Source organism: Papaver somniferum, chromosome 1, assembly GCF_003573695.1.
Source record: "Papaver somniferum cultivar HN1 chromosome 1, ASM357369v1, whole genome shotgun sequence".
In the NCBI taxonomy this organism is placed as follows: domain Eukaryota; kingdom Viridiplantae; phylum Streptophyta; class Magnoliopsida; order Ranunculales; family Papaveraceae; genus Papaver; species Papaver somniferum.
In genome coordinates, this window is record NC_039358.1 from 229,431,381 (window position 1) to 229,456,718 (window position 25,338).

The 25,338-nt window shown below is 36.7% G+C and overlaps 3 protein-coding genes and 1 pseudogene across 3 annotated transcripts; all 4 read left to right on the plus strand.

Moving 5' to 3' along the window:
• Positions 1-4,563: 4,563 nt before the first annotated feature.
• On the plus strand, positions 4,564-5,262 carry LOC113271747. Its single transcript, XM_026521653.1, has one exon. The coding sequence runs from the start codon at positions 4,564-4,566 to the stop codon at positions 5,260-5,262; it is 699 nt and encodes a 232-aa protein (XP_026377438.1).
• Positions 5,263-6,990: 1,728 nt separating this feature from the next.
• Positions 6,991-8,852, plus strand: LOC113318430 (UDP-glycosyltransferase 74E1-like). The gene is made up of 2 exons (XM_026566603.1): positions 6,991-7,752; positions 7,857-8,852. Exons 1-2 carry the CDS (start codon positions 7,096-7,098, stop codon positions 8,580-8,582), a joined length of 1,383 nt encoding a protein of 460 aa, XP_026422388.1. The 5' UTR covers positions 6,991-7,095; the 3' UTR covers positions 8,583-8,852.
• Positions 8,853-16,594: 7,742 nt separating this feature from the next.
• LOC113318448 lies at positions 16,595-18,324 on the plus strand (annotated as a pseudogene).
• Positions 18,325-18,512: 188 nt separating this feature from the next.
• Positions 18,513-19,982, plus strand: LOC113318439 (basic 7S globulin 2-like). The gene has a single exon (XM_026566612.1). It carries the CDS (start codon positions 18,897-18,899, stop codon positions 19,824-19,826), a length of 930 nt encoding a protein of 309 aa, XP_026422397.1. The 5' UTR covers positions 18,513-18,896; the 3' UTR covers positions 19,827-19,982.
• Positions 19,983-25,338: the final 5,356 nt, after the last annotated feature.

Below are 25,338 nucleotides of genomic sequence, written 5' to 3' on the forward strand. Positions count from 1 at the left end.
ATTATTTTGTCAATTAAAAATTAAGCTGAGTGGAATACGAAGGATTAAAATATCTCATGATATATTCACTGGTTTCAGACTACAATGTTTACTTTTTATTTATTTATACATTTTTGCAATTCAAATTATAAAAATAAAATACAATTATTCAAAAGGATTCTCATCAGACAAGAAGCTTGTCGGGAGCCTAGCAACGAGCTGAGCTTCAACCCCTTTTTGTACTACCACACTTAACCTATGAAAAAGAAACTCCCCTACGCGCACATTAGCATCCTGGTTGGCCATATAATTGCGAAGGCATTTAATAAAATTATTTGTTTCAACCCAAAGCTCACCAAGAGTAGTAAAGGCCAATGCCTCGAAACCATAACCCTGTGAAGTGCATTTTTCCAAATACTTAGTGCTCTTTCGAATGACGGCCTCCTTGAGAGTTTTCCCCAGCTCTGAAATGCGGTCTCCTCCTGCAAAGGGCGAGACAATCGTCACATCAAAGCAAACATCACGACCGTTTTCCCAGTTATGCACCAGAATATCTGCTGGTCTCAGAGAAGTGCCATTATTAGCAAGAAGCCCCAAATCCACCTCCTTACGTGCCGGAACCCCAGGATGATAGCACATGTCTGCAATTGTATCACGCACCAGATCATGTCAAAACTTTAGCTTCATTAGCACAATGCACAACATGATTACCAAAAACATCCATTTCCCTCTTGCAAAAGGGGAACACACTATCCAACTCAAAAGGGGGAATCCCAAGCCTGTAACATAACACTGCACTGAACTGCCTTGCGCCAATTTTCTGATTTAAACCATCTATAGGGATGGCCAATAAAAAATCTAAAACGTGCTTCATTTGATTACTCTTCCAAAGCATCGAATCACGTTCAGACAACTTGAAATTGGTAGTCAAGTTCTTCTTTACTGCATCAAAATAGACAACTGCCAAGGTTTTTATTAAATGAGTGACAGAGCTATCAACGCATATAGGGGAAACAGGACTACATACCGAGTTGAATGAAGCAGCAGATCGTAAGAGGTTGGTGCTGAAACCACTGATGCCAGTGCGTCTCAAGATAACAGATTGAAGTTCAAGGGTCTGCAGACAAGATGCTAAATAACAATACTGCACAATGTCTTGCATCGAATAAACCCCTAAACCTCCCATCCTGAGTGGCAAGGTGGAAAGCCTCTGTTCCAGAGGACCAAAACCAGGGCCATCGTCTGTGATCACATGACGCAAAAACTTATAGAGTCGAGATTCAAACAAATCTTGAGCCTCACGCATATAGTCCGGCATGGTGGTTCGAAGAGCGAAGTATAAACGTGAAACTCCAGCACAATTCCTAAACAAAAGAAGTTCACACTGTGGATCTTCAAGTTTCTCAACTGCATCGATAAGATCCACGGTTTTATGCACTTTCTTCACAACCAGATCGACATTAAATTGGGCATCAAGACTGACATGAGCTTCTAGCAGCTTAACCCCTTTCTCTGGCCTACTAATGTCTGGCGGAAAAACACCTGGTGTGGATGCTCTAGGATCTGGAGAGGGCCAGAATAATTCCGTTTTCTTGATGTTCAAATATAGCCCTCTAGAAACACCTTCCTCTTGTATAATCCGAAGAGCTTTTGCAACCATCATAGTGTCACCAATCACCGTTCCATCATCTAGATACCAGGCCTGCAGTTCTAGCTCACATCGTTTTGCAATACTCAAGATTAGAGGGTGGAGAGTAAGAGAAAATAAAATCGGTCCCAAAAGATCACCTTGTTGAATCCCCTGAGCTGAAGAAAGTACATGATCCATGTAATATAGGCGTGCCGGCGACGCATAGCAAAACTCAACCCAACGGGATATGGAGGGGCATAAATTACGTACCTCGGTGATCATTGCAGTTCTATCGATGAGATTGAATGCATTAGAAAAGTCCACCAGCAACATGGAAAGATTATCTTGATCCCCTTTTTCTTCCAGCACACAATTTACAGCATGTAAAATCGCCTCTCCACCACATTTAGCTCCAAATCCAAATTGGAAGTCACCCATATAAGAACTCATCTCTTGGCCAACCAAGGAAGCAGCGCATTTAGAAACAAGCCTTCTCCAAATTGTGCCCAGTGCAATCGGACGCAAACCACCACGGGTCTTGTTGAGTGGGGTGAGAGGCGCACTAGCCACAAAAGCCCCCAAAACTGAAGGACAGGAGCCTGCCAACCATAAGTTAACCACATCCGTAATAGATGCAATTAGTTCATCTGATAAAACAACAACATCTCCACTAAGAGCATCGAGAAGGTGTTGCGCACATAAACCATCTCTTCCACAGGAGGTCCCTTTGGGGAAACTCTTCAATCTGCCTAACACCAACTCAGCCGAAGCTAACATGGCAGATTGGGAAGGTGGAGTAGATGGGATTATTGGCAAACGAGCAGATGGGTGCTTGCATCGAAGTTCCGCTAAAGTGGCATCATTATTGGGTGCAACTCCAGTTGAGGAAAGAGTGAGAATAGCCGTTGTATATAAACCATTTCGAAGTTTACCTCTACACAACCTCAGGTTGGTGGTATCCAGATCCTCTTGTTTAGCCTTCTTCTTTAACTTCTCAAGTGCCTTCTTCCTCTCGTCAGAATTATTGAGAACTTCATGAACTAACACAGCAAAACCATTGGGCTCAGTCCAAAGACATAGAGCCCGATTAACAGATTTAATCTGTAGCTTCTTCAGTGTGCTAGCTTTCTCCTCATGACAAGAATCAACAACGTGCAGGGTACAAACAGGAAACAATAAAAGCTGGATCCATGAGGCCAGTTCACCGGGCATGGCCACCATTCTCTGTAAAATATTCTTGAAAGTCTGTGTGAAGTGCAGTCTACACTTATCTGGTATGCTCGAGATGGTGGGTATCTGAGCTAGAAACACTCTGTTCAATAACTCAAGACACAAGGTTGGTGTAGCAACTTCAACCTCAACTTCAATGGTAGCGTTATTGCTGACAGGAGCAACAAAGCCAAAAATTGAAGTCGGAGGAGGGGCAAGCTCATGTGATTCCAGGTGAGTGCATTTCTTACCTGAAGCATATATGTGCATGCAGTGAGTACAAAGCCAACTCTCCAAACCCCGCAATGTAGACTACCAAGCTTGGTAAACGTCAACACAATAGCGCACTCTCTCACGACATCTATCGATTCCTCCATCTCTTTTGTAATGCAGATTTTTCAGGTGATTGAACAGGGACACCTTCAGTAACCCTTTCCCACCAACACAATTTTTGCACCCATCCAAACCCTTAAAGGGACATTGAAAAAGATCAACTCTGTTACCAGAATCATCACAGGGGTAGCAGAAGCAACAAACATTGTGGGGTTTGAAGAAGTGTTTGTTATCGGCATCAGAAAAACCCTTAAACCCTAAAAAACCCTAAGAGAAACTTCTGCCAGAAATGCTACGGGAAGCACAGGTCGAATGTGGTATCAAACAATACAGCAAACGGAGGAAAAAAAAAATGAGGGGACGACGACAAAGGGAAGAGATCAGGAGGATATGGTTTGATCAGATGAAAACCACTAACCTAAAGATCTCCTCTCATCGCCGAAAAAACGCCCCTCCCCGAAAAACGGTCCTCCGGTTGTTTGACTAAATGGATCAACCATAACTTATGTTCTATAGTTTATTTGGCCTTCTTTTTTTTTTTTTCCTGTTGACATTTAATTTTCAAAACGGAAATAAACAGAAGTGTCGCAAAATATCAACAATTTTGGAAAAAAGAATTCAAGCTTTTTATGAAATGTTTTACTTAAAAGTTTTAGAACTCCATCAAAGCCAACTTCACATCCCAAATCTAACAACGTAGACTTGATTATAGAAACCGTTAGAAAAAACTCCATTATGGAAATTTGAGATATCTTTAGAATTTCCTATAAATCCAAATCCACCAACCCCTGTTAGAGACAAATACACCGTTGATTTGAATAAGCAGAAACCCCCCACCAAGTATTAACAGCCTACGGTTTGGGTGGTTGTTTGTAAGGTTTTCCGGCGGAATCAATAACAATTTGTGGGCGATTCTTCTTCAATAAAACCGATAAGTGGGATTTCCAGTAAGTGTTTACGTAATCTTCTTATGCCAATGATTCATCTAAATAATGTCGAGCATAATTAATCTGCATCTTAGGAGAAATATGCGAAATAAGGTCTAAGCACAATGCCCTCAAACTGTTTGTTATAATTCCTCCGGGGGAAAATACCGGTTTATTTATATACTGGGACGAGATGAATGGAAGGGCTAATAAAAAGAAGAAGAGCAGCGTTAATCGTAAAGCTGCTGCCAATGCTGTTATAGATGAGGACATGTAGTAAGTAATATACTTAGCAGACTCCCTGTGAAGTCACTTTTGCGGTTCAAGTGCGTAGCGAAACATTGGTATTCCTTGATCAAAGATCCTTATTTTATTGATTTACATCTTAACCGATTAAAACCACGTCAACATCTTTTTGTTATCAAACCACCACAGAGATATAGCAATGGAAACTCGCAGACAGACATCAATTTTCAAGGACGGGCTATGAGTTTCTTGATAGCTGATGTATTTCTTGATGGAAGAGGGAAGGTAGCATCAACCGTAAAGCACATTACAAGGAACACAACTCCATTTTGTTATACTCAAATTCTTGGAGCTGTAAAAGGTTTGGTCTGTTTCATTAACGATTCTGTACATGCTGCTTGTATGTATAATGTAGGTACGAGAGAAGTTACACCATGGATAAAATCAACATTATTGATGGAAGAAACGCAAAAGTCTAGCCGCAATTGCGTAGGTGATACTAGTTCTTATAGTTTTGGATATTCTCCGGAAAGTAAGGAACACAAACTGATTTGCAAGTGGGTGATATACGATGGTGATAAAGCTTTCCAAATTTGGGAGATTTTGACTTTAGGACACAAAGCATGGAAAAGAATTGATCAAGTCCCAAATTGTCATTTCAGGCAGGATGCACCTTCTGTATATGTGGATGGCTCTATTTACTGGTATCCTTTTAACTTTGCAAGTGGTGATTGTGGTGATGTTAGTGTAAGATTTCTATTGGCATTTGATGTTGGAAGTGAGAAGTTCAGAACAATCCAAATCCCTGATTTCAGTCAGTTACAATGTGTTACTTTATTAGATGTGCAAAGCCGTGTCGCTATGTTGCATAGAACTAGTGCTTACACTGCACGATGTCTATATATGAAGGCAATGGCAAGTATAGAGGTAAAGATATAGCTTCAGATATTGGTGCCAACAATTGGACGCCAGAAAAGATTATCATGTTGCCTGTTTGTTGGGATGAAAGTCGACGTCTCTTTTTTCATGCTGCTGCTGGAGCCGACCGAATATTCTTAAAAATCCATCAACAGAATGCCAGTGGAACTACAATTGCCGTATCTCTTTATTCTTACTGTTTGAAGAATAATACCTTCACACAGATAGAAATCAGAGGAATACCCTCTTCAGCTCCTGCTTGGAACTGTACTGGACTATATACATCCTTTTGCGAAAGCCTTGTCCTTTAAGGAAGCAGATAAGAAGTATCTCAACTGGAAGTTGATTAGAGGATTTCTATACAAACTGCAGTCTTTCTTTGGGGCAAGTGAATCGCCAGGAAGCAACTAATTTGGTCATCGCAGAGATAAGGTGCATTTCAAACCTCCATGGATCTATTGCTTTCTGCAAACTTATGTACTGTCTTAGCAGATTATTTGGGTAGATAGTTTATTTTTAGACTGTCAAGTTTTTTAATTGATTTTGGACGCGCTTCATTCTGGATCAATTACATCCTAATGCATTCATGTTTTGACTGGAATTACCTTTGTTGATTTTCTTAATTTCACGTTGCTTATCCGTTGCATAACAAACTTCTAAAACATTTTTGTGAGAATGAGCAATGTGAGAAGTGTCTTCTGTTTGATTATGAATGTTGTCTGCTTTGGGGCTTTGTTAGACATTACCACCTTTTGAAAACAAGGAACCAAGAGGCACATCTGGCATTCTATTCGTCCTGCCCATGTGGACCGGCCTTAAATTCATTCTTTCAGTCACACTGTAGGAGTATTGATGTTGGAAGCGATTAAATGATCATATAAACAGAATACTAGTATGTAAGGACACTCGAAGTTCCATTTTGTGTCTGACATGAGCTGCAAATGCTAGAAATATTCTGAAGAAGAGTATTACTACTGTATTAAACAGTTTAAACAGACATGGGTGAAAACCCAAAGTAATACACCACGGCAAGACTTACAACTGGAGAGTAACATAAAAAGAGATTTTTGATGGGACAAAAAATTTCTTCTCATTTTTTTTAGCTAATAACTCGAAAAACTTCTCAAAAACAAAAAAAAAAAAAGAAAAAAAAAGAAAAGAAAATGAAGAACCTATCTGAACAACGGTAGGAGCCATTACTTCCCCTCAAACAGCCTCTAAATTTTTGTCCAACAGCAAAGATTATGACAATTTCTATGACATCATAGCATACGCCCCCAAAAGATTCTAGAAAACTGTCAGCTTTTGATGTCTCGTCTTGAACATGATATGTCTCATCTTTTAGCGCTTCAAATCTTTTGAAGTATCATTGTCATCCATTTCTTCTTTTTCATTTTACTCAAAACTGCAACAGACATGTAAATTACTTCATCTGTTTGTTTGTACATTTACGTACGCAGTGATGTCATCAAATTGCTATATGCATGGTTTTTTTCTGACGTACGGCATGTCAATATCTGATCTGGGGCACAACAGTAAGGCGTGAGTGCAAACAAAAGGTTGGCATCCAAACTATCTTCGAAAGGGTGTGATGGCTAGTGATGCACATAACTGCAGTGGAACCATGTCACTAGTGACCTCACATGATAATAATCCACTGGCCACATGCAAACCACACATTTCATTGAATAATCCAGTTGACGCAACTACAAGAAATAATGGGGTGCACCGTATGGCTAGCAGCCTAGCATTTATGTGATCTAAATTATTGAGCATGCATTAAGTATAAATTAACGTACACACATACTGAAAGAAGTAGAGAGTTCACTTGAAACTTCAAAGCAGTAAGAAAAAATGGGTCAAGAAGAGGTAAATGCCGCTGTTTCAAAATCAGGCCATGTTTTGGTTCTTCCGTTACCTGTTCAAGGTCATATAAACCCTATTCTTCAATTCTCTAAGCGTTTAGTATCCAAAGGAATCAAAGTCACGTTATTTACCTCCATTTTCGCTTCAAAATCGGTGAAGACCGGTGCTGGTTCGGTCTCTGTGGTGCCGTTTTCGGATGGCTATGATGAGACCGGATTTACAAAGTTGTCTGGAAATGATTATTTGGAGAAATTCAAAGCTGCTGTTCAGAAACACTTGCCGGAATTAATTGAGACGCAAGAAAGATTAGGGTGTCCTATCAGGTGGTTGGTATATGATTCTGTGATTCCATGGGTTTTACCGCTAGCAAAAGAGCTAGGTTTGCTCGGAGCTGTTTTTTATACTCAGTCTAGTTCTGTCAATGCTGTTTACTACCAAGTGTCTAAAGGATTTATTCCGTTACCTGTAGAAGGACCGACGCTATCAGTTCCTGGATTGCCTTTACTTGAACCTCATGAATTGCCATCTTTTGTTTACAAACCCGACTCGTATCCTTCCATACTTGCCACTGTTTTGGATCAGTTCTCGAATATTGATGAAGCAGATTGGTTACTTTTCAACACCTATGATAAGCTGGAGGAAGAGGTAAAGATTATTGCCTTTTGAGTTTCATCTAGAGTTAAAATTAGTTTCAATATGTATGTAACCCTTTGCATTTCTACTTGTTTGCTAATACTAATTTCATGCAGGCGGTGAACTGGATGGCAAAGCAATCGCACACGAGAATGACCACGATAGGACCAACGCTACCATCATTTTACCTAGACAAAAGATTGGAGGATAACGATTACGAGCTTCATCTCTTTACACCGAATTCTGACACTTGCATGAAATGGTTGAACACAAAAGAAGTAGCATCAGTGGTTTACATTTCATTTGGGAGTTTGGCTGCTTTGGGAGAAGAACAAATGGAAGAAATAGCATGGGGAATTCGGAACTCCAACTACCATTTTTTATGGGTAGTTAGAGCTTCAGAGGAAGATAAGCTCCCGAAAAACTTCGTGGAAGAGACATCTGAAAAAGGTTTGGTGACTACATGGTGCCGGCAACTGGAGGTGTTAGCACACAAAGCAGTTGGGTGTTTTGTCACACATTGTGGATGGAACTCCACACTAGAGGCATTAAGCTTAGGTGTGCCGATGGTATCCATGCCGCAATGGACAGATCAAACTACTAATGCAAAATGTATTGAAGATGTGTGGAGGGTCGGCGTTAGAGCAAAAACAGATGAGAAGGGGATGGTTACGAGAGACAAATTAGAGGAATCAATAAAATTACTAATGGAAGGAGAGAGGAGGGAAGATATTCATAAGAATGCTATTAGACTGCAAGAGCTGGCTATTGAGGCAGTTGATGAAGGTGGAAGCTCTGACAAAAACATTGAGGAATTTGCATCTGAAATCTTATGCAGTTGAGGACTGTTAACAGTACTGAACACTTGTTTACGGCCTGCATAGTACGTAAAAACTGACTCCACTGTGGAGTCCAGTCATTAAAGTGGGGAATTTTATTTTTATCATTAAAGAATTTGGTGTTGACGGAATTTCGTACTCCGGTCATTATCATTATCCATTGATTTTACCATGCACTGTACTACAATGTTATCGGCTAAGTCCGGATTTTAATCATTAATTCTTTATCTTTTCTGTTGTTGCTGAAATAGAAAAATTGGTCTTTTTTCTCCAGCCTTTTATCTCATATTTTTGTTTTTGTGTCCCAATGTGTCTCCTGGATAGAGTTCTGGATATGGTTTCAGCACACCAAGTGATACTATTTGTACCTAGTGGTCAATTGCAAGACTAAACACGTTAAAGACTTTTTGACTACAAAATGGCAAAATTCAGTGCAATATAAAGCCATCAAGCTAAATCAGCTCATAATACTTATCATCTTTTAGAATCTTATGTCTTCATTTTGTTCTTCTTCTCTTATTCATTTCCTTCGTTTTCTTTTCTGCTTCTTTATCTTTCTCTCTAAGGCTGGCGCTTCCTCTTCTTCTTCCCGACCGCGGAGCCTTGTCTTTCCTGTTCAGAGAGATCCGTCTACCTTACAACATATTATCCAATGAAGTCAAGGAACTCCCAGTGTCACTAGAAACCTAGTCCTCAAACTCGGTGGTGAACTCCCTATTTACATTATGATCAAAGACAAACATCTTCAACCTTCCGATCAGTCGATTGCATGTCACTTCAGTGCTCACTTGCTCGCAAATATGTTGGCCCTCCAATATGCAACAAGAATATATGTAGCATCTGTAAGAATATTTCTACACATAGAAATATTTCCTTGGGCCACGTAATAATTTTGGTTAATTATAGAATATTGTTAACTTATGTCGGTTATCATTTCTGGGATTATTTCCTAATATCTCTTCTTTCATGGACGGTCGAGATCTAATGCTATTAATTAAATTCTAGGAACTTGGTCCTCCTTCTACCTATAAGAGGAACACAATAGCCATCAGTATTGGGTTCGGAGAATTGATTATTCATAACTTAAGAGGTGAAGAAGGAGAAACCATGACCTCCACAAGGTATTATTCCTACTCCAAACATGATCGGCGTATGATGGATTTGCGATCCCAGGTACTCCGTATAAACTTATTCTTGCGTGTTTGATTGTGTGATTATCATGAAGTTCACGATCCTAATTTAAGTATCTATAAAATTAAATCTTACAGTTGGCATCTAGAGCTTGTGCTTAGAACTCATGATCGTCCGTTAATCATATGCAATAATAAAATAAAATTGGGTTTGATATATTTGGTTTTCCCCTTCTGTGAACATAATCGTTCTTATGGCATTGCATTACTTTTCACATCTAATTATCTTGACCCATTTCATGCTCACACTTCATGTTCATGTTTGATTTTTTATTATCTCATCAAAATCAAATCGGTTGAAAATTATGGTATACTGTAAAATTTAAGATCCTGTGGCCATTATCACTTATGATTTTCTTGTATACTTTTATATTAGCTTCTTAATTTTGGAAGAAAATATATTTCAACATTAATAACCTACTTAATTTTGGAGGAAAATATATTTTAATTTAATACTAATGTCCTATCCTTTATTTCATGTAAATAAGTTAATATATCTTGCTTATTGAGTTTATTTTGGCCTAATGGTTTTATTTTTGGCATGTAAATAAAAGAAAATCATTTTAAAAAATATTATTTTTTAAATAATGGCATATAATGAGCATATGAGGTAATAATGAACGTAATAATGATGATAAATGAAATGGAAGAATGTCGACATCATGTAGTCATAAACATGCATAATTGTTCCACTAAAGTCCATATATTCTACTTGTCTTGTATGTGAAAGAGAGGTAAATTGGAGATATGATATAAATGAGAAAATATTTATTGGGCATTATATCTTTATGGCATGAATCAATAAGTGCTCCAAAGCAAATGAAGATAAACATAATATTTTGATCACGTGAATGGTTATTAAGACATTAAAAATTGGAAACATTAATATTTTCTTATGGGCATGTATACATGTTAGTTAATATTTAGATAACGAGACAGTATTAATTTTAAAACTAATGAAACCAATTTTTTATTGTAAATTAACTTACGCTTCTGATTTATCGAAACAGTAACACAATTTTTTATGGAGTTTCATTATAAATTTTATGATCAAAACCATTTTTTGACACCATTAAATTTGTGTGTGCATTATGATATGGTTTGTGTGTGTGCTTGTGCATTATGATATAGTTTCTCTCGCATTATTGTTTTTCTTTAAATTTTATGGGATTATACTTAAAATTATTATGGGACTCTTTAGTTATCACCACAGTGATACTAGAGTGTTATATCTCAGTATAATCATAATGTTATTACAAGCATGAATTTGCAAACCGTAAAGTGTAGGTTTAGTAGTTATCGACATCATGTGATAATGACATTATTTTAGTTGATTGGCTATCACCACAGTGACGTCAAATCACTCTTGGTCATGATCAAAAGTTTTGTCAAATGCTTGTAATCCTGTTTTTCTTAAATATATCAGAACAAAATTACAGGAAATTGAAGTTCACATATTTAAGAAAACACTGATTGATATGATTGTTGATCATATGGATATGAACTGATTTGAATCTTGAGGGTGTCTAGTGTCATTATGTTTCACTTTTCTCCCAATGTTAATGATAATTTCAGTTGTACGGATAAAATTATTGTGCTTAAGATTCTTAGGCCATAATTCTTTAGTTATCACCACAGTGATACTAGAGTGTTTTGTCTTAAAAATAATAATAATTTTATTGTAAGCACGAATACGCCAAGCCTTAAAGGCAAGGTTTAGTAGTTATTATGGCATTATTTTTGAGTTGCAATCACCACAGTGATGTCAAATAATTTTTCCAGTCATATTCGTTATTATGTCAAGTGCTTATAATATTGTTTTTCTTAAGTGTATTAGAACAAGAATTACCCACAGGTAATATGAGTTCACATGTTTAAGATAACATTGAAGTGTACAATATCTGATCATACATTATGGTAATTAAATAATTGACACATGATTAAACATTATTTCTTAAAAGTGCATAAAAGAAAATTTACATAAATTGACTCATTATCGAGTTGAGTAACCTATTACGATTTTTTTTTCATATTTTCATGAATATTTTTATTATATTGTCCAAAACTTATCGCATCCTCTATGAAATTGAGGTTTTATTTTTGATAAATTTCTTCATATTTCTGAAAATGATACTCGTTGACTATTTACACCTTTCATATTAATTCATCATATATCCGTTATTTATCATGATCTTTAAGTTTGTATCATATTTAAATGAGCGATGCATCAAAGAATTTTTCTTCAACGAAATTTCATTATTGAATTATATTTATAGACTTGTTTCATGCTCGATTTTAGTTTAAGAAAAAGTTCATTATGTTTGTATATTTTTCGATTATAGGGTGTTGATATTTTTTCACAATTTATGTATGGCATGCTTTTGAATAAATGTTCGTGATTGATGTTTTAAGGTTACTCATTATTGTTTATAAGCGACTAAATTCATTATCAGATCAAGTATGTCCATATCATTGAGTGGGACTGTGCAATATCACAAGAACAGTTAGTGTGATATTTGCAATTGTACATGTTTGCTGGATAGTTTAGTTATCACCACAGTGATGTTATGCTCTTATCTGGTAAGTGTTGTATATTTTGAGTCCTCTTAGTTTGATTTAACGATTAGAACAATGCTGCTCACAAGTAGTTTTTCTTCACACGTTAAACAAGCATTAAGGTTATCTAAATGTTTCATATACATGTGAAATAATAGCCACCCACAGGTAACTACAACTCACATTATATAAGGTTGAACATATTTAGAATTATTGGATTTTGTTAATATATTTTAGGACGTGAGTTGCCCACAGGTGATTCTAGTTATGGTATTAAACAAACATAATGTTGTGTGTATGAGAAGGTAAAATATGTACTAATGTTTTTCATGTCTCACATTGTTCCTTGATAAGGTTTTACCCACAGGAGAATCTTATTGAAGGTATGTAACTATTGTAAGCTTAATTGTCATTTATCTTTATTATAAATTTCAGCTTTTGTTCTTATTAATTGTAGATTATGATTATTTTGTAGACTTTTAATGGTCCAATTTTTGGAAGATAAAATTATTTATCACCTAATGATTTTTCGCGTTATTATGTAGATCTATCGATTGCATAATGAATCTCAATCCATGGATGTTTTATCGAACATTTGTTATTGAAATTGAGAGGCAATTATAGATAAAGTGAAAAATTATAAAGTCTGACAAAGGTGGTGAATATTGTGAAAGGTATGACAAAACAGGATAATATCCTTTTGCATAATATCTTCAAAAGTTCGGAATTGTTTCTCAATACACAATGCCAACTTATCCTTGGCGTAATGGTGTATATCAAAGGGCTAAATAATACTTTTATGAAAATGGTTAGAAGCATGATGAACCATGCATAATGGCTATACATTTGTGAATGTTTGTTCTTTCTGTAACTGTGTAATTTAAATAGATTTCCGTTAGAGAAGTTTCAAAGACACACTTTGGTCTAGAAAGGCTGGAAACCTAGTTTAAATCACCTTTAATATTCTAACCGAAGTATGGGATTTATTGAAATCAAAAATATAAATTTATTAATGATGGCATAATCAGTGGGAGTACGTGGATATATCTGTTCAAGAAATCATGATAATGATCTCTTTATTTAAGATTTCTACAGTTATTGTGAATCTTCTCATTATCAGAATGTTAGATAATGAAAGCCCATAAATTACTGATCCAATACTCCATAATATGCCAATAAAGAAATTTTTTGATAACAACATGAACCAGCATTAAGAAGGTCTCAACAGAGATTGAAAGAAAGTTATTCATGTTGTTTCAGTGATTTTCTTACAAGAATTTATTACATTTTGATATGAAATGGCAAAGACTCGGTTTTAGGTTCACAAATATTATGTTTAATAATTTTGATTAATGGATTGATGCTATGCGAGCAAAAATCATTGGTTGAAACTCAATTCTCGGATATTGTTTAATTGCTCGAAAGACACAAATCAGTTGTATGAAAGTGGGTCTTTCTGACCTAATACGACTGTAATAGCAATTTTAAACGGTATAAAGAAAGACTTATTGCCAAAGATTTTACTCCGAAACGATGCATTGATTATAAATAAGTTTTTCTCTCGTGTCAAAGAAAGACTTATTCAGAATTGTCATAGTATTATTAGTAGCTCAGTATGACCTAAGAGTTGCATTAATTAAATGTGAAAATAGCCTTTATTAATGATAAATTTTAGTCTACAAATTTTAGAAATCAAAGTATGAAATTTAAGCATCCTCCCATAATGGTATATGAAATTCAACAAAACTATAAATGTTTCAAGTTTTGGATGAATTATTACAGATTTATGCATATACCTCAAGATCAGTGGGAGAAATTCATACTCTTGGTCTTGTATTTTAAGACGTACTACCTACGAGTAGTGATCTTGACTTTATGCATATCTCTATAGTATTTTGAAGTAAAGGATATGAATGAAGCTTACCATGTGATAGTAATATCATATGGATTAATAAAGCTCTCTTATAAGGCATATATCGAATATTCAAGAAATTTTGAGATAATAACATATTTAACAGATTTTATTTCATGTTGGATAGAATATATAAATTTAATCTTCATTACGTCTTAATTATGATATGAAACTTATAACAAGTTGTTGATATGTTAAAGAATCGAAGAACAAATTACAGGAAAGCTATCAAGAATTTTGAGATACTATTTTAACTTCTGTTTTTTAATTAGTTAGCAAACCCAACAAGAGTTTATTGGGTTTTTCAAACTTCAATTTTTATGGATGTATGGATTCTACAAAGGAAGAATCCATTAATACTAGTCCCACAATTGAGTTTGAATATTTATGACTGCGATACTTAGAGACTTAAGTTTTTTCTCGATATTGCTGAAATTTATCGTCTTAGTTTCGCAGCATTAAAGAACGATATGATACAAAAGGAACAAAACACATGAACCTTGAGTATATATGCGTGAATCAAGAAATTCAGAAACAATAGTTGTTCATGTATCAGTTAAGCACAATTGCATTGAGAGGTGTACTTATTGCACAATTACATTTTAAGACCTCTTAAGAAAAGAATAAAATCTTAGGTCTGTGGGAGTAATTTTGATTATTAAATTCAGCTAATTTATGTGCCTGTTTTTGAACACTTAATGAGCTCTTATTTATGTCGTTCTGAGTTATTTCTGTATCCATGTTTTGTATACACTTATGTAAATGGATGAATGTGAACAGAAATTGTCTTTCTTTTGAAGACATCACTGGACCATTATGATATCCCAATTTAAGGCCTAGTTAAGTAAGTTATTTGTGTTGTGGTACATGGAAGGGAACATGTTGATAACAAGACAACGTGCAATCGCTATGACTCGGATGATTAGCTTAGCTGGCCAAGGTATTACGTTAACCTTTAAATTTTGTTAGCAATTACGCGCGCCTTATGTTTTTCTACGATTAGCTGTTAAATAAATTATCACATGGACCAGTGGCAGAATGTAAGAATATTTCTACACATAGAAATATTCCCTTGGGCCACGTAATAATTTTGGTTAATTATAGAATATTGCTAACTTATGTCGGATACCATTTCTGGGATTATTTCCTAATATCTCTTCTTTGATGGACGGTCGAGATCTAATGCTATTAATTAAATCCTAGGAACTTGGTCCTCCTTATACCTATAAGAGGAACACAATAGCCATCGGTATTGGGTTCGGAGAATTGATTATTCATAACTTAAGAGGTGAAGAAGGAGAAACCATGACCTCCACAAGGTATTATTCCTACTCCAAACATGATCGGCGTATAATGGATTTGCGATCCCAGGTATTCCGTATAAACTTATTCTTGCGTGTTTGATTGTGTGATTATCATGAAGTTCACGATCCTAATTTAAGTATCTATAAAATTAAATCTTACAGCATCTACTTTTTAGATCTGAGATACTTTTTGTTAATATGTTTAGAACATCATCAAATCCTTCGAAAAAACTTATTCAACCGAAAAGCTCAGGAAACTCTTTTTAGATCTAGTAAAAATGCTTGGAAAGTCACTAAATCCTTTGGATATAATCTTTTTAATCGACCATTGGTGTTTTAATAACCATGAAAGCAAACTTTAAATGTTGAAAAACGTAATAATCGATAGTTTTAAACCATTTTTGAAAACTTCACAGGTGAGTAACATCTCTCTTACTCATCCACACTGTTTCCATGCTCCAAAATGTAGTTGCTGGAAATCCTACTACCTGTACCAAAATGATATTACCTAATTAATTTAAGACATGATAAAAATATCTCTAAGTTCTTTTATTGAAATTATGAACAATTATAGATGAAATATGAGAAAATCCTAATTTGGAGAACAAAACAACTTTCTATCTCCTAAATTCCTCACATAAACTCTCAAAAGAGGTCCCCCTCTGTACAATGGCTTCTTGTCCCTTTTATAGGAGTTATATAGTGGAGCACAGCTAATAAAGCCCATAATTTCATATCCGGGAGGGCGATAAGATTGCGCTAGCCCTCACATGTTTGGTGTGATTCTTGTGACGTCATCGCATCGCGTCCGTCAGTAGTGACGTAACTTGTTATCTTCGCCTTTGAATAATTGCTATCAGAATGATCTTCTCGCATTCCTAATGGTTGTAAGGTATTTTGTATCCACACACATAATGATATCCACTGGCCACGTACAAACCACACATTTCATTGAATAATTCAGTTCACCCAACAACAAGAAATAATTAATGGCTAGCAGCCTAGCATTTATGAGATCTAAATTATTGAGCATGCATTAAGTATAAATGAACGTACACACATACTGAAAGAAGTAAAGAGTTCACCTAAAACTTCAAAGCAGTGAGAAAACATGGGTCAAGAAGAGGTGAATGCCGCTGCTTCTAAATCAGGCCATGTTTTGGTTCTTCCGTTACCTGTTCAAGGTCATATAAACCCGATTCTCCAATTCTCTAAGCGTTTAATCTCGAAGGGAATCAAAGTCACGTTGTTTACCTCCATTTTCGCTTCAAAATCGGTGAAAACCGGTGCTGGTTCGGTCTGTGGTGTCATTTTCGGATGGCTATGATGAGACCGGACTTACAAAGTTGTCTGGAAATGATTATATGGAGAAATTCAAAGCTGCTGTTCAGAAACACTTGCCGGAACTAATTGAGAAGCAGGAAAGATTAGGGTGTCCTATCAAGTGGCTGGTGTATGATTCTGTAATTCCATGGGTTTTACCGTTAGCAAAAGAGCTGGGTTTGCTCGGGGCCGTGTTTTATACTCAGTCTAGCTCTGTCAATGCTGTTTACTACCAAGTGTCAAAAGGATTGATTCCGTTACCTGTAGAAGGACAGACGCTATCAGTTCCTGGATTGCCTTTGCTTGAACCTCATGAATAATTACCATCTTTTGTTACAAACCCGACTCATATCCTGCCATACTTGCGACAGTTTTGGATCAATTCTCGAATGTTGATGAAGCAGACTGGTTACTTTTCAACACCTATGATAAGCTGGAGGAAGAGGTAAAGCTTATATCCTTTTGAGTTTCATCTTTAGAGTTATATCTATGATTTTGCATTTCTACTTGTTTCCTAATACTAATGTCTTGCGGGTGGTGAACTGGACGGCAATGCAATCGCCCACGAGAATGACTACGATAGGACCAACACTGCCGTCATTTTACCTAGACAAAAGACTGGAGGATACCGATTACGGGCTTCATCTCTTTACGCCGGATTCTGACACTTGCATGAAATGGTTGGACACAAAAGAAGTCGCGTCAGTTGTTTACATTTCATTTGGGAGTTTGGCTGCTATAGGAGAAGAACAAATGGAAGAAATAGCATGGGGAATTCGGAATTCCAACTACCATTTTTTATGGGTAGTTAGAGCTTCAGAGGAAGATAAACTCCCGAAAAACTTTTTGGAAGAGACATCTGAAAAAGGTTTGGTGACTACATGGTGCCGTCAACTGGAGGTATTAGCACATAAAGCAGTCGGATGTTTTGTAACGCATTGTGGATGGAACTCGACACTTGAGGCATTAAGCTTAGGTGTGCCAATGGTAGCAACGCCGCAATGGAACGATCAAACGACTAACGCCAAATGTTTTGAGGATGTGTGGAGAGTCGGGGTTAGAGCAAAAATAGATGACGATGGGATGGCTAACAGACATAACTTAGAGGAATCTATTAAAGAAGTAATGGAGGGAGAGAGGAGGGAAGTGATCAAGAAAAATGCTGTTAGATTGCAAGAGCTGGCCATTGAGGCAGTTGATGAAGGTGGAAGCTCTGATAAGAACATTGAGGAATTTGCATCTAAAATCTTATGCACTTGAGGACTGTTTACAGTTCTGAACAATTGTACGTAAAAAAAACTGCCACTGTGGAGTCCAGTCATTTTACGTCTGGATTTTTATTTTTATCAGTAGAGAATTCGGTACTTTTGAGTTTCCAACTCACTCGTTGGTATCATCACCCAGTGACTTTATCATCGTATTACAATGACATCCACTAAGTCGAAATCTTTATTTATTTATCTTTTCTTTTGTAGATGAATTAAAAAAGATATATTAGATTGGCATTTTCTTTCTCCAACCTTTCATCTCCTATTTTTGTTTTTGTGTCCCAGTGTGTATCCTGGATAGAGTTTTGGATAGAGTTCTAGCACACCAAGTGAGACTATTTGTGCCAATTGGTCAGACGCGTTAAAGACTTTCCAACTACAAAATGGCAAAGGTCATCACAAGATAAAGCCATCAAGCTTAATCAGTTCATAATCTTATGCTTTCATTTTGTTGTTCGTCTCTTGTTCAATTTCTTGTTCTCCTTTTCTGCTTCTTACTCTTTATCTCCAACTCTTAGGCTTCTTCTTCCTCTTCTAGTCGACCTCGTAGTCTTGTCTTTCCTGTTCAGAGAGATCCGTCTACCTTACAACACATTATCCAATTAAGTCAAGGAACTCCGAGTGTCACTAGAAACCTAGTCCTCGAACTCGGCGGTGAACTCCCCTATGTCCGTTGTGATCAAAGCCAAACATCTTCTACCTTCCGATCAGTCGATTGCAAGTCACCTCAATGCTCACTTGCTAGCAAATATGTTGGCCCTGCAATGTGCAAAAAGAATAAATGTAGCATTTACACATCTAACCCAATAACTCATTCACCCAATAAACTTGATCTCTTCTCAGACGCTGTGACTGCACAATCTAGGTATGTGCAGGACCCGAAGTCCCAAGAATGGATCCCAGGTCCAAATGTCACGGCCACTGTGATTTCATTCGGTTGCGGAACTACAAGTGATACGTTTAACAGACTTGCTAAGGGTGCTGATGGAATGGCTGGTCTAGGACGTTCGCAGTTTTCTTTAGTCGCACAGCTTGCAGCGTCATTTCATTTTCCTAGCAAATTTGCTCTATATTTATCACAGCAAGCCGGCTTCATGTTCTTCGGGAATAGACCATACACTGCATTCAGGGAAGGTGATTTGGCTAAAGGTATTTCTTACACCCCATTCCTGATTAATCCAAAACATAGTGACGAATATTTCATTAATGTAAAATCTATAAGTATAGACGGCGAAATCATACCGATAAACAAAACATTATTGGCCATTAATGAGAATAATGGAGTTGGAGGAACCAGAGTTAGCACCATAGTTCCAAGCACCACTATGGAGACGTCAATCTACAAGGCCTTCGTTAGTGCTTATGTTAAGAAAGCTGAAGCCATGAATATTTCGAGGGTTGATCCGGTTGCGCCGTATGATGCTTGTTTTAATGCATCAACATTTGTGGTTATGCGAGGAGGACTGCGATTGCCGACGGTCAGTCTTGGCTTGCCGGATAATGTAGAGTGGCGGATTCTTGATCAACGAAATATCGTGAGAAATGTTGATCCTAACATGTTGTGTTTAGATTTTATGGATGGGGGTTTGAATCCGAGAACGTCGATTGTTATTGGTCAGGGTACATTACTTTTGACTCTTTTGGAGTTTGATATGAAAAAATCAAGATTGGGTTTTCGTCCTTATGATATTTGAATGAATGTTCGTTCTATTTAATCCCTTACCAAGAAAAAGAAGAAAGAAGGACAAGTAACCCCCATTTAGTGCAAGTTGACCAGAAAGATATATGTAAAATCAAGATTGAACAAATCTTAATGTAATTTCATATTCTAGTGATTTTGAACAGATAAATTATTGTCATAGCATGTCTTGGTTGATACGAAGAATACGTATAAAATGTCTTGGTTAAATCGGCAGGGGACGAACTTTGGTATGTTAAGTCTGGAAAATAATCTAGAGATTTGCAAGTCTATTGACGACATCTCACAAAGGGAAAATTTACATAGATAGTGACGCCAGTAAGGGAAATTTCGTACGAAAGTTTGTTCATTGTGTTCATATTAAACCAGTGGTTAAACCAATAAATTGTTGGTTTGTTGATTGGGGACTAATAAGAGACGCGCATTTCATTTTAAACCGCGTGGACTAAATAAATCCGCTAGCAGGCGAAGTAAACCGCGCGGATTGTGAGAATCCGCTGGCGAGCGATGTTAATTTGCCAGCGGCTAGTCATAAAACGCCAACGGTTACATCTCAACGGCTAAGAACAATCATCCTTCATCAACGGCTAGAATTTTGAGCTCTATAAATACTCCTCATTTCAACTCCAAATTCACACATTCCATACAGTCAACATCTCTTCACACACAAATCTTCTACAAAAAGGCTTCTTAGAGCTCGTGATCCTAGATATACTCTAGAAGAGGATTTAACTATTTGTACATCCTATGGTTTCCAAACAACTGATTCTATTAATGAGAATGCCGATTCGATGTTGACTTTCTGGAAGAAAGTAAAAGGATTGTTCGCCGTGGAAACGGGAACATTTATTCGCGTGACGCCCCGGATTGTCGCATCGTTTTAGTTTAATTTCACTGAAAATATCTCAATTCCTAGTTCTATTAGTGCACAATCACCACAGTAAAATCAACGCTCAAAACTGAAGCAGAAGTTGAAATAAGAACACTGGCGATGTGGGAAGTATCTCACGACCGGTCTTTCGACTTCCAAGCTTGTTTCAACATTCTTAGAGAGCTCGACAAATTCAACTCTTCCATCATCCTACGTGTTGAACTAATTGGAAATTGAATGAAGACATTAATTTACGACTATGTAGTAGTTGTAATGTATTTTCTAAAATTTAGTGTAGTTTCTTTTATTGAATGAAGTATGATCGAAGTCATGAATTTTTTCATTGAATATATAATCATAACACACCATAACATCAAATTAAAAAACATAATACCACGGTGAATCGATTAGTTCCTACACTTTAATCAGCCCACTCCACCGGAAAACACCTAGGACATTTTCATAAATGTCTCCCGTATGTGTTTTCTTCTGTATAAGTGCACAAATGCATAAAATTCCTGCAACCGAGCTTTGAGCATCCACTGATTCTTAGTGGACAATGTTTGTATTGTTGTTCTCCACCTCCACAATGCTCGCAGTGTAATAGCTTCTTCTTCAATTTGGTTTTAAGTTTGAAGTTTTTGCAGAGTGTTACAAACTTTTATTCTTCTTCTTTGACCTTCATAGCATCATTTAGAATATATGGTTCCTTTGGACAGTTGGGATCTTGACATTGCAAATGCCTGAGATTCTCCGCTTCTGATTCAATGACCATTCTGATGCGTGAACAACCTTCTCGCAGACACTTTGAATGCATCCAAGGACATTGCATCAAATTGTGGTTATCCATGAAACATAATGGACAAACCTCTTTTAGCGGAACATTTTTTTGGAGCCACTACTAAAACTAGCATTACCCTTTGGTTCCTTTCCCTATTACTATTTTCAATCTTTTTGAAACTTCCACATATCTTTAAAATAACAGCTTCAAGCTTTGCATCGCAAAAAAATATTACAGCCTTTTCAGACATTTCATTTAACAAATATTAAACACTAAACTAAAAATGTGAAATAGATTAATAGAAAAATTCAAGAGAAGTGAATTTTAGTGTGAGTGGAATGTTTTAAGATGAATGTAATTTATAGTGGTAAAAATATGACCGTTTTTACATTAAAAAAGTAGCCGTTGGCGGATGACCCTTGCCCGCCAGCGGATTATCTTCGTCCGTGCGGTTTTAATGAACCCGCAAAAAGATTTACTGCATTGTGCATGTCTTGATGATCCGCCCAGTACTTTTATCATAGTGGAAATTACAGTTTGCCCATCTACCTAACTGATTAAATTTTTGAGTTTGGAAATTACCATCGAAATTTCCCTAGGTGCTGAAGTTTTTTTTTTTCATAAGCAAAGGCCTTCAAAAAGGCTAATGGTCTTCCTCAACAAAAGGACTAAGCCAAAAAGGAGGGACGGACCAGTACATAGAAGACTTGTTGTTTTTCCCATTTGGTTAGTTCATGAGCAATAGAGTTACAAGTTCTTGGTTTAAAAGAGAAAATACAATCATTAAGAGAATAAGCAAAAAAATTGAATGTCTTTAAATATTGCATCAGTTCTAGGATTCTCATCAAAGCAGCCAGTAGAGAATTGGAAAACCAGGTCTTGAGCATCATTTTCCATTATGATATGAGTTAGCTTTAATTTCACAGCCTTCTTCAAAACAGCCAAGATAGCTCTAGCTTTAGCCTCTTCAGCAGATTCCACATCAAACACAATACAAGTACAGAAAGAAACCTTGCTGGAGAAATAGCTCATCACATAGCCTGCACCATTATCCTTAGTAGTGTCATCATAAGCATCATTAGTGTTACATTTAATCCTACCAAAAGTAGGGGGCATCCAGTGGTCACTAAAGGAAAAGGTATGACTAGGTGGGTTTTGAGTTCTGTCATTAACAGTGAGGAGCATAGCCTTAGTTCTATGGATGACAACAACATGATTTTCCTGAAAGGTTTCTAAAGACTAAATTGTTTCTACTAGTCCATAAAGACCACATAACAACAACAAACATGTAATGTCTATCAATAGGAATTCTGGTGTTAGGGTCCAACAACCAAAAATTCAACCAATAGAACTTGAAGAGAAAGCAAAAGTATTGGCACAGAAAGAGGCCAGACTCCAAACATGACTAGCAAAGGTACACAGGACAAGATCATGTATAATGGACTCACAAGGGTCAGAGCATCTATTACAAGAGACAGAGTGCTTAGACATCCTAGTCTGTAAAACAGTTTTAGTAGGCAACACATTTCTGGCAGCTTTCCAAGTAAAAAGTTGAATATGGTGAGGAACATTAATTTTCCAAATGCACTTGCAAAGTTTATTACTAGGGGAGGGTCCAGACCCTCTTAATCCCAAGTAAGCAGATTTTGAAGAAACTCTGCCATTCATTGAAAGCTCTCAAGCCCTCCTATCAGGAGTGCATAACTGGCTTAAGGGAATGATGATGATCTTCTGAACAGAAGCATCATTAAAATGAGTATTTAGTTTATCTAAATTCTAGGATCTAGTAGCATCATCAATGAAATAAGAGACTTTAACACAAGGGTCAGGAGGGACTGAGGGATTAGGGGTGGCAGAACCTAAAGTAGGGATCCATATATCACACCAGAGATCAATAAATTTACCATCCCCAACAATCCAAGAAATAAATTGTTTAATCATCTCTTTAATGGTATGAAGGCATCTCCAAGTCCAGGAGCAATCAGCAGGACAAGCAGCATTAAGAAAATCAGTCCTAGGAAAATAACGAGCTTTTAACACAGTACGTAAAAGGAAGTCAGGATTCTCTATGATTTTCCAAGCATTTCTAGCTAACATAGACAAGTTATTAAGTTAAGATTTCCTAAAACCAAAATCATCTTCAAACTTAGGGGAGCACAAAGCATCCCATCCTAGAAGGTGCAGTTTTCTATCCTTAGGGTCAAGAGTCTCTCCCCACCAGAATTGACAAAGGTGAGAATCCATCTTTTTGCAAAGGTGCTTAGGGATAAGAAACACACCCATTTGGTATAGAGGAATGGCCTGACCAACATGCTTAACCAAAGTAGTTCTAGCAGCCTGGGATAACAGTCTACGAAACCAAGAGGTAATCTTAGTATCTACAGCTTGGAGGATACCCATACGGGTCTGGATCTTAGAGGCCTGAAAAGCTATAGGGGTGCCAAGATACTTCTCCCCTAGATATCTGTTATGGATATCCAGAATATTAGACAAATGGTTCATAAGGGGTGCAGGCAACTTTTTACTAAACAAGATACTAGAATTATCAAAGTTGATTTCCTGACTAGAACCCAAGCAATACTTTTGAAGATAGTCTTTAATAGTTCTGAAGTCTTTATCAGTAGCTTTAGAAAACAAGAGGGAATCATCAGCAAACAAGAGGTGTGTCATGAAAGGGGAATTCTTACAAACTCTAATTCCTTCAACTAAGCCTTTACTAGTCAAATTATAAATACAAACAGATAAAGCTTCATAGCAGATGATATAGAGATAGGGGAGAGAGGATCTCCCTGTCTCAGGCCTCTCTCAGGTTTGATAAGGCCAATAGGAATACCATTCAATAAAACAGAATAAGAGACAGTGGAAACACATTGATGAATCAGATTAACCCAGTGATCAGACAAACCCATTAAAGTAAAACTTTACTAAGAAAATACCATTCTAACTTATCATAAGCTTTGGACATATCAAGTTTAATAGAAGCAATGCCCTCATTCTTTTTGTGATGGTTAAAAGCATATACAGCCTCATTGGCTAGCAGGATATTGTCAGATATACTTCTTTTGGGGACAAAAGCACTTTGGTTCTGAGATATGATACTATCCATAAGAGGTTTGAGTCTATTGGCAAGGGTTTGGATAGAATTTTATAGATGAAATTACATAAGCCAATGGGTTTATATTGGGAAACTAATTCAGACAGATGGACCTTAGGGATTAAATCAATGTTGGTGGTATTGAAAACTTTTGCTAAATGACCAGTTCTAAAACAGGTTTGGGTCATGTCAATAACAGCTTCTCCAACAATATCCCAGTTTTTCTGGTAGAACAAATCAGTGAAGCCATCAGGGCCAGGGGCTCCCATTTGAAAGATAGAGTTTTTTATTTCCTCAGCAGTGAGAGCGAGATTTAACAAAGACTTATTCTCAGGATAAAATTGACTGGTAAGTTTTCTAAAACTTCATCTTGAAATTGCTGAGGTTGGGAGGAGTACATATTTCTAAAGTAGTACACAAAAGAAGTAATTATGCTATTTGTTAGAGCACTGCTCGGTCAAAATCTCTTGCGTTGCTTGAGATGTTTTTCAATTTTAGTGATCAAAACTATAAGTCTTGATTTCTAGTCTCTTATAGCTAAGTATCGGACTAGGATAGTAAGTGTAGTTGAGCTCAAGGACTTCATGGAGATTCATCATACAAATAGAAGATCTACTCAAGGAACCGGTGGAACTTCTCGACAAAAAGGTATGTGGAGACTTGAACTTATCTGTCTCTCAAAAGTCTATCTATTTTATCTCCTACTCTTTGAGACAAAAGTCATGTGCTATATATATAGACTAGATCATACACATTTGGTA

Bases quoted from the DNA above. Each gene is read 5' to 3' on its own strand.
- LOC113271747 (XM_026521653.1), top strand. From the start codon at position 4,564: ATGAGTTTCTTGATAGCTGATGTATTTCTTGATGGAAGAGGGAAGGTA.
- LOC113318430 (XM_026566603.1), top strand. From the start codon at position 7,096: ATGGGTCAAGAAGAGGTAAATGCCGCTGTTTCAAAATCAGGCCATGTT. The intron at 7,753-7,856 runs GTAAAGATTATT...AATTTCATGCAG, and splicing joins ATGATAAGCTGGAGGAAGAG to GCGGTGAACTGGATGGCAAA.
- LOC113318439 (XM_026566612.1), top strand. From the start codon at position 18,897: ATGTGCAAAAAGAATAAATGTAGCATTTACACATCTAACCCAATAACT.